The following is a 10,752-nucleotide window of genomic DNA, read 5'->3' on the forward strand; positions in this document are numbered from 1 at the left end:
AACTCAAAATCTAATATATATGATAAGATTCACATATAAAATAGGTCAGATGTACATATTTAACTTTTTTCATGGATTTAGATGTGAAGTTATATATTTAGATTTTTTTTTCCTCAAATTATATAACAATTAAATGCAACTATTGAATATATATTAAACAAATATGATGTTAAACAGATAATCATTACATGATTAAAGTACAAATAATATGCAAATTAAGGCAGCACATCACAATTTTTTTTTTTTTTAATAAGCAATTACATTCAGTTTTTGTAGAATTGAAGCTCATATTTTGAAAAAGAAGTAGAAAGCATGAGCATATGATTAATGGTTGATGCCCAGATCTTGTAACGATGATAATCGTCACCCATGTCTAGCTTGATTATCCCTTGATTAGTTGTTAATGCGATAAGATAGCATGTATCATCTTCATCATCACCTTCTGAATCTTTATACAACTCAGCATGCACATCCAGTACAATACCTGAACCAAATTCACATAATCATTAATTATTAATTATTTCTAGCAAATTTATATTTGATTTCCCCTCTCTCTCTCTCTCTCTCTCTCTCTCTATATATATATATATATATATATATATATATATATTTAAAATGAATTTAGAGTTAATTTATGGGTTTTATAAATATTTTTAATTTAAAAAAAAATTAATTTTATTAATTTATTTTTCAAATCAAAATTTAAATTAGTCAATTTAACCCAAAAGAATCAATTGTAAGTTAGATTATATGGAATGGATTGCCATTAAAATCATTACAATTTTAATAAAATTCTTATTTTTATATAATCTAAACACGCATATTCCTATCACTAATTAGTGTATGTATATGTTTTATCTATTGAAAAAAAAAATGAGATATGTGAATTATTGAGTTGACTCTTAATTTTTTTGAATCATTTAAATTCATGCCATTTCAAATCATATGCAGATTGAATTGAATTGTGTGTAACATTAACTCGAGTGAGTACGACTCAAATTAGTAAATTGATTAAATTTGCCACCTCTAATACTAAATAATAAAAGAAAAATTGAGGGAGAAAAAAGTAATTAACAACATACTTTCCTTCTTGGATTTCAACAAATTGAGCTTTCTTATCTTTAGTATAACCTGCAAAATTAGTATCACAATCAATGGCTAGACTTAGAGTAATGGTGTCATATTAACTAGCTAGGTCAAGATTGTCTATGTTAATGCCTTACACTACAAAAATTTCATAATTTAACAATGAAAAAAAAATCTATCACTAAACTGTAACAATCTTTTGTTAGTCCATTTTAGGGCAGAAACAAACCTTCGATTGGCTGTTTAGGATGATAGACACTGATTTTACTCCAAAATTTCCTGTTTATAAATAAAATAAAATAAATAGAGTTAAAAAAATCATAATAAATCAATTAACGAATTTTAATTTAGTGATACTTAAATCATCCTTAAGACGATAAGATGGAGTCATATATACCATCTGGTGTTTGAACGTGGAGCTGAGTGCCACGGGCAAGTATTGATCTACATTTGTCGAAGTCGAAATCAAGTTGTGTGTTTTCCTCAATGGGTAGCACTGGTGCACTTCCATTTAATCTGTTCTTGCATATTCCTGTTCTTGCTTTAAGTGTTGAAGCTCCTTTTATTGCTTCATCAATTACAATAACACACACAATATGAATTGTGGTTGCTCACATATCTTTTACCACCGTTATTGAAATATATGAATTAAATAGTATATTTTTTAAAATATAAAAATTAAATAATTAATTTTATTAAAATATAAAAATTAAATAATAATTTTATCTCTCTTTAAAGAAAAAAAAGTTAAATACCTATGAATTCTTATTATTTTTAAAAAAAATAAAATCTCCCATTTTGTAGATTGTTTCAAAATCTAAATAACATCGAAATCGATTAAATTGAAATCAAATTGTAATTGACCAGCCCAACCAGAAGCAAAGAACTGTAAAGACTGATTTTGATCTTTGAACCTTAAATTAGAACTGTAAATTTAAATTCGGAATCGACTCTTGGCCAGACGTAGTTAAAACCATCAAATTTAATGTTTATAAACTATGAGCTCCCAAGTATATAATAGTGGGTCAGCCTACTAATGGAAGTGACCCAGTAGTGAGTCCATTTCAATTCTCAAACCCAAATATGAAATATTTGCACCAGTATATATACATACATATATATATATATATATATATATATATATATATTTATAAATTAACAAGTGAATTTATCATTTTATTTTCATCTATCAAATAAATTATATCTTTAACCTCTAACAGTTTGATTTGAATTATTTTTAATAAAATTTTAATTTAATTATTATTATGTATGTATGTGTGAAAAGAGAATTACATGTTGCGGCGGCTGCAGTGAGAGTAAGGATGTCACTTGCACTTGTACCACTCATGGCTGAGCCTATTACATTGCTAAGCTGCTCCCTCTTTGCTCCCATTGCTTCTGCGACCTGGGCGCATTGTGCGGCCACCAGAGCCGCCGCAGAGGCCACAGCGTCCTCCTTGGTAGTGGTGGTACCACCAGATTCATCTTTTCTGGAGTTCTCAGCAGCAATTGCAGCTAGGGCTGCAGCTACCCCTGCCACTGATATAGCTGCATGTACTTCTGCCCTTACTAGCCTATCTTCTTCTTTTCTCTTTTGCTTTATCTCTTTCAACCATTTCTTGATTGAAATGGTCTTAAATGGCACTATCTTCCATGAAAACTGCATCATGAATCACATTATTGTTGCTATATATATGGTTACCACAACTGAAATTGATTAAAGAATGGAAACAATTTAAAGATAATTGAATTTTCATTGGGATGAGATTTCATAGTTTCGAAGATGACTAAGATTTTCTGGCAAGTTTACGTACCCATTTCTTCCGGAAACAATTGTTGTAGTTTAATTCAGGATGCATTGCTTGTTGCATCCAAATCCATGACTGCAAGTAGAAAGGCAAAATTGAAGAAATTAATCAGCAAGTACGTTATTTTGGATCATACAACTAGATATATGATATGCAAACTTTCCTTCTGATTTCATTTAACGGTTGTTTCCTCTGTTCATATGTAGAGGAGCACCATTATTATTGTGCAAGACTCACCTCTAACTAATTGAATATTATATATATTACCTTCAAATCATTGGATTTCCATGGTGGTAGAGACTTGAAGTCTGTGTCATCCATTTTCACACTATTTTCCATCTTCTGCAAGAAAACGAAGCCTATATTTCACCTTCTGCAAGAAAACAAATATATATTTCATCTTCTATGTGGTAATTTGACTCACCGAGAGATGAGATTTCATGTCGCAATCAAATTTCTTGATCGAGTTGTCTAGGAGAACGATTGATTGGTCTGGCAGCTCTGGCTGGAGAGCTTGAACTGCAAAGTTGCACCAAGTGCGAGAAAGAAAATCTAAGGTTTCAGGATGTGCCTCAGAGGGCGTTGGATTCATGATTGGATCCATGCAAATACTTAGGAACTAACGATCGTCTCTTGGGAGTGAGGAAGGCTATACAAAGTCTCACATATAAATAAGCAACTCTCTACATTCATGTATACCTAGCTAAAAGGACATTTCTCAATTACCATGATGCCATTTTTTTAACATATAGTGCATATGTATAGGAAATTTTCATCTGCACTCTATTCAAGATATAATACATATAATGAGACCTGCATGTAAAATTAGGATTTTAGGATTTTTCTTGTCTAGATTTATAATATATATGGTGAGTCACACTTATTAACCTACGTGTTTGTGTCCTTGATTCATGATTAATGGTGTTTAGTAAGAATTTTCTGTTAATGAATTAGGTCTAGACAAAATAATTTCCCCTAAAATTAAATATGTGACACTCATTTTAATATCTTAGATTCACAATGAATCTGGCCTATTTCGACTAGAATGAAACTGTATAATTGGGTTGCTAGGAGGGTAACCAATGTCCTGCCTGCATCATTATCGCTGGTGCACCCCCATAAAAAAAATATGCACGAACAGAGATTAAAATGTTCAAATATGTTTTGATTTGTGGAAAGATGGCCTTATGGGGTTGAGCTGATAGTAGGTGCAGCTTTTTCTGCCCTCATAAGGACACCCAAAAGAGGCTGCTTATGAAAAAGTTTCTGACAGATGAGATATCACGGTTGGAAAGGGTAGAATTGGGTGCTTGTCGATGTATAAACATGAGATTTGGGAAACAAGGAGGACCTACGATGTATTACAAAAGTTTATAGACAAATAGATATTTGATTGGAAGAGTGTTCCTTCAAGATTTGATGAGAGGGAACACATGCTAAACATTATAGAAGCGTGTATACTTGTATGATAAAATAATAACATAAAAGGGAATCAAGAGGTCCCTTCCTTTTGTACGTTTAAATGAAAACCATAAATTCAAGCTAAGTATGAAGAAGTTTTAAATCAACGATTTATATTTTAGTCACTAGAGCTGTCCAGGGCCACCACAATATTAGCCAACCAAAACTAGCCATAAAAGAGAGAGAGAGAGAGAGAGAGAGAGAGAGAGAGAGAGAACAGGATACAAGAACTGTTAGGCACATTATAACCAAGCATGCACCAGGGCCAACAATTGCTAAAAGGAAGTAGACATGAATGATTGATGCTAACCATATGATAAAGGGCTATGAACATATGTATCATTGAAGCTGAACAATCTTTTATTAGAATAATGTTGTGTAATCAAGAGCTTATTGAAAAAAGTGGTGAGGGTTTAGCTTTTCATATTAAATAAGGGTATAATGAAAGTTAGTTGAAAAGATTTTATGGGTTTGATTATTCTCAAAATGTATATGGGTCACCTTATTATTCTCTTTATTGATGGATGGGTGGAATTTTGAAGATTCGGCTAAAGGTGTACTCATTAGACTCATATGACAAGCATATAATTTACTTTAATTTAAGACTAGGATCAATGCATTACTCTTTCTCATTTACTTAAAAGGTTGGCAAATACTTAAAATGAAGAGAGAATGTTCAACATTCTGAGCCAAACTTTGCGAGAAAGAAGACTACCAAATTGTAAATATTGATTTAATTCATTGCTCTAGCATTTAGCTAGAACTTAATTAAGGTTAACATAGCTAATTGGTGGTTGAATCTTAATTAAGTGAAAGACATACCTATACTTTAGTTGGTACATCCAATCAATTTATAATTATCACACTACATAAAATTGTAATAAAAACAATTTAAAATTATATATTTTTTTCATTTTTTTAATTGGGTATATACACACACGGTTGAGTGCTAAAATTTTCCCTTAATTAAACCCTTCTTTTTAATTAACTATCAAGAAAATAAGTAAAAAAAAATGTAATAGAAAAAAATGATGAAGCTTAAAATCTCGTCTCATGGATATGGAATTTAAGGGTGAAAGCGAGGCAAGTCATTTATGAGCTAGTTGAATTATACTCACAAAATATTCGACTTGAATCCAATTTTTAATGCAATGAAGCTCAAATTTAAATATTCGAGTTTAATTATTATTATTAGTATATATAATATTTGACTTAAATGGCTTACAAGTCTAATGGAATATATAAATTTTAATATTTTTAAATATATTTATATTGTACTCCATAAGCTATTTTACTAGAAGTTTTTTGAGGTTAGGTAAAAAAAATCTGGATAAATTTTGTTCACTTTTTGTGTTGTCTTTTAACTTAAATTTATAATATAAATATAATATTTTAAAATTTTATTTTACGTAATTTCAAATTTTAATGACTTATAGTATGTTGATAGGATGATCTGATAATCCTTGAGAATTTCAAAGTTTCGGAGTATTGTGTCTTTGTGTGTTGTACACAATTACTATTCACAGGTGGAATAAAATTCATTTTATGGGGAAAAACTATGTTAGGTTTTCAGAACTCTGTTAAATTTTTAGTAAAATCCTACACAAATAAACTAAAAATTAAATATCAAACTAAGAAGAGTATTTTTCAAATGGATTATGTTAAAGGATTTGAATGTAAATACGCAATTGATAAAATGAACAGTGGCATAAGAATTTTGGACATTACAACTTTCCCAATAATTTGGGTGCCAATGGAAAATAGGAGGCTCAAGCTCATCTCTTGCAAGTTGTGGTCATCGGGCATTAGGTGAGCTTATAAGGTGCTTATCACGTCAAGAGGCACTACTTGTAATGACAAATGTTAATGAAGGATTTTAGTGCTCAGGAATTAGGAGATCACACGGATGGTTACTCATTACAGTTAGTATTGGCTAACCATCCAGCCAAATTGCTTCAATTACACGAAGGGATGGCAAGATTGTCAAAAGCACCGACTATTCAACATATCCTGCCGCAAAATTTCACTTGGTAGTGAAGGCATGGCCAGTCCATGGATAGGCCATGGTATAATCAGTAATATCTACTCACCTTTCTCTAAGCAAAAAGCTTTCATCTTGATAGCAATTGATTATTTCACTAAGTGGAGAAAGGCCAGACCTTATAGAACTATCATTCAATAAACATGTAGATGCTTATTTTTCCATTATTATGTACATGCATGTTTGGATTGCTTAGGCAGCTAGATGATGAAAATCTATGACTAAACTTGGACAGATACCAGCAGTTTTTCTTGCACAAAGGAAAAAAAAAAAAAGGGGGGGATTTTGAAGAGTTTAGATGAATAAATTGGAAGTTTAGGGGTCAAAAGTGCAAAAAAGAGTTTTAAAAGTAAAATGGTCACTTTCAGGGGTATGGCAGGGTATTTTAGGAATGTCATTTTTGAATCTTGGCCAACCAATGTCAAGATCATATTCCCTTTAAAATTCTAAGACTTTTTGCAGAAAATAAGTTATGGGCATAATTAGAGATTTGACTTGTCAAACTTGGTAACAATATAGTCAAATTTGGGCTTAGGCTTTGCTTTTGGGCCTTTCGACTTGTAACCATAGCATTTTTGGTTAAGGTGTGATTTAAACTTTTAGAAACACATTTAAAATGAATAACATTGGTTTAGAGTAAGGCTAGCCGAAGGTCAAGCATGGACTTAGGAGGCTTTTTGGTGGGCTTTAGAGGTTAGGACCCAAGCTGATTCAGCTAGGCCTTGGTTTAAACTCTCCATGGGCCTTCAATATAGGTCTAATAAGGGGTGCAAAGGGGTTGGAATTTTGGTTTAAAGTTAAGTCTAAAGTAGAGCTTAAAAGGCCAACCAAGGTTCATATGGTCCTACCTAGGTTAGCCTTAGGGCCCATTTAGAGCACTTAATGCATTGATTTAGAGCCCAGATTTGGTATGGATTTAATTAATACCTAATAAACTTAATTAGAGTCCATTTAAACCATTTTGAATTATATTATAATGGAGAGACACCATAGCATTAGAAAATCACAAGCATGGATAAGTTAGGAGTTCTGTTCCACTTCAAATTGCTACTTGAACTAGGATTAGGTCTATCTTATCCTATTAAGTTTAAATCAGCCTCAAAATAACCTTAGAGGATTAGGTCTATCTTATCCTATTAAGTTTAAATCAGCCTCAAAATAACCTTAGGTGGATGCCAGTTATTGATTATTAAGCTGGGAAGAAAGCATAAGGTGGAGAGAGGGAGTGGAAGAGAAAGCACACAAAACATAAACACAAAAGAGGAAGGCACCAAATGTGACAAACACCCCCCTCCTTTTATGCTTTGGTGGATTAAAGTGTGGTACATTTTTTTTTCTTTTTTTTTTTTATTTCGATCCTTTAGATACAAAATATATTATGATACCCTTCTAAGGATTTCCATCATTCAAAATGTGAGACTTGAGGGCAATCAAGGCTCTATATGCATGCTTATTTGCACAATCAGTAAAAGCCATGTTCTGTCCATAATTTTTAATTCAATTTGCATACATGAGAATGTTTTACCTATGAAATTAGCTTTTAGTTTATCAAAATTGTATAGGTGATTTTATGATAAAAACATTAAACTAGGTTAAATTTGCCTCGCAAGTAAGGTAGGCTAAATTTAATGCATTTGTTCATGTTATTTTCCATGTAATTTTTAATTCTTTCATTGGTCATACTAATTCATTATCATGTGTATAAGAGTCCTTAGGTTTTCTTTGTGTAAAATCAGGTCATAAAAATATAAAATTGCAATCAGTTGACAACATGCATTTTTAGGGTTTTATTGTAGTATTTGTCGCAAGGGTTTTTAGGTCGCCAGACGATTCTCACCGAAGTGGAAAAAGCGAGGAGTCGCCACTTTAATTTTGAGGGAAATTAAAAAAAACCATTTTAAAAAAATTCATAAAGCCACTTCTAAAACAGAGATTCCAGGTTTGGGGTCCGTACACATGTGGGGAAGGTGTTAGGTACCCCACATCGTCCCTCAACGAGGGTAAGCGGATTTAATGATGTGCTCTTCATAATTTGAGATCGATAATTTTGGGGTTAAAATTATGATATTGGTCCCTATTATTGATAAAAGGAACGTTTAATATTTCACCATCTTGAGTTTCCCAAGAATACGAGTATATGGGATGACCCTACAGTGAATTGGTGTCGAGTTTATTTAATTCGTTCTGTGTTTGTCAAATTCCTCCCTCCTCGAATTAGGACTCTAATCCCAAAAGGGTGTTATTTGGTCCCTAAAGATTCATAACGAGTGAGGAGGACTCTTGGCTCACACATTATGTACCTCATCATTGGCATTCAAATAACTAAGGGTGCAGTGTGTGTAATGGATATACAAGAACCGATATGGGTATAGATTTTCATTCCTTTTAATTAGGATTTTAATTCAAAAGGGATGTGTTAATTAAAACCTAAAGAATTCCCTTCATTAATGAGGACTCTCAGTTAATGAGGGGAGGTCTCATCATCGGTATAATTACCAGTAAAACCTTTACTCGCATCATTTCATCTTAAAATGATTTAATGTTTTGGAACTATAGTATTTATTGATTAAGCCAAACTAAAGGAAGAACTCTCCCTTAGTAATATGAGGACTTCGGGAAGTGTAACACCCCCGTTTGCATAGCCTGGTAGATTTCACTGTTCCGGTGACCGGTGTCGGTCCGGACAATTAATGGGATTAGGGCCACACTTAAGACAACTTGAGAAGCCATAAACACAAATAATTAGTAATGTTTAATTAGTTAAGTATAAACAAGAAAAACAGAACATAAGAAGTTAAACGAGCCGAGAGTCACAGCGATGAGTGACCTCCTCGGGAACGACTGCGAAGTCGTTTTAAACTCAAATTTCGAACCATAAAAAGTGACACTACGGTCCTTAGGACCCTTATGAACACAGTGGAAAAGAGAAAATCATGAAAAAGAACTGTTAAGCCAGTCAAATAATTAGGTCAGGGAGCCGGAAGATATATTGGATTATTTGCAAACCGGGATGAACCGGCGAGGGGCAATTTGGTCAATTGACCCCGAGAGCTGACTCCTGACCTAACTGTCAAATAAAATCGGAGAAAAGAAAATTTCAGAATCGAGAATTAAATTAAAGAACTAATAGAAAAAAAAATAAATAGAAAAAAAAGAAAAGAAAAGAGGTTGGAAAAGTCAAAGGGATGACATCATGTATGATGTCATAAAGGTTTAATTTAATTATTTTATTAATTTGGGAATTTTGGTCTTCAAAAAGGGATAAAGATGAAAAAAAAAAGAAAAGAAAAACAAAAAAATCACTTCTTCTTCCATGTTGTGCCGCCCCACCTTCTCCCTCTCTTCTCCATGAAAATTTCTTCCATTAAGCTTACACTTAAGCTTAATTTGCTCCACTTAATCTTCATAAAATCCCATAAAAACCTTGTTAGACCTTGCAATCTCAACTTAAGCACAAGAAAGAAAGAAGAAAGAAGGAGAGAAATTGGAGAATTGGCATTAAAGTTGAGGTTAGTATGCTAACTTACTATTCTTCCATTCAAATGCATGTTTAAGTAATTAAGTGAGCTTAGAACTTGATTTAAATGAAACAAATGTGGGGGAAGAATTAAACTGAATTTTTGGGCAGCTTGAGAGGAGTATGGTTTGCATGAATAAGATGCAATTGAATGAGTTTAGAAACCTTACTTAGTTAAATGATTAACATTAAAATCATTAGAAGTAGTTAAATGCATGAAAGTGATGAGTTAGGGTTTTGAATGCTAGGGTTTGTGAACCAAATTTGGAGAAATGCATAAATGATATCTTTGACCACTTGTGAACTAAAAAATGGTCAATAATGACCAAAGGAAATGTGTGGGAATTGTTGGAATGAAAACCAAATTCGTAGGTCAAATGGTCATGCTGCTGGCAGCATGACCAAACCCACTTTGAAGGACCAAAACTCAAATTTTACAAGTCCAATTGATATGCCACCAATTGGGGATGAAAATAGACATAAAATAGCACAATTTTCATTAAGGAACCATGGCCAAAAACTGACCAAAACTCAGTGAAACAATTGACCAAAGTGAAATGAGAGCAGGCTGCCACTGCATCAAACTGACCAAATGAACAGTAACTATTCATTTGGTCATAACTCGAGCTAGGTAGGTCAAATTGACCTGAAATTTTAACCGTAATTAGATAAGATTTAGATCTAAAATTTTCATGAAGAATGTCACCCAAAATTATGCCACTAACCTAGTCAGATTATTGAGCAAAGTTGACTTATCAAACCTGCAACTCTGCAGAATTACCATTGAGCAGTAATGTTTGAAGGGCTATAACTCTCTCTAGAAAACTCGGATTTAGGCG

General features: G+C 32.5%; 1 protein-coding gene across 1 annotated transcript; it reads right to left on the reverse strand.

The window, feature by feature from the left end:
• Positions 1-228: 228 nt before the first annotated feature.
• Positions 229-3,520, reverse strand: LOC110671743 (VAN3-binding protein). The gene is made up of 8 exons (XM_021834304.2): positions 3,319-3,520; positions 3,162-3,236; positions 2,901-2,969; positions 2,380-2,746; positions 1,484-1,654; positions 1,316-1,365; positions 1,083-1,131; positions 229-484 (listed from the first exon to the last, which is right to left on the reverse strand). The coding sequence occupies exons 1-8, from the start codon at positions 3,496-3,498 to the stop codon at positions 264-266; spliced, it is 1,182 nt and encodes a 393-aa protein (XP_021689996.2). The 5' UTR covers positions 3,499-3,520; the 3' UTR covers positions 229-263.
• Positions 3,521-10,752: the final 7,232 nt, after the last annotated feature.

This window comes from Hevea brasiliensis, chromosome 13 (assembly GCF_030052815.1).
Source record: "Hevea brasiliensis isolate MT/VB/25A 57/8 chromosome 13, ASM3005281v1, whole genome shotgun sequence".
Taxonomy (NCBI): Eukaryota; Viridiplantae; Streptophyta; class Magnoliopsida; order Malpighiales; family Euphorbiaceae; genus Hevea; species Hevea brasiliensis.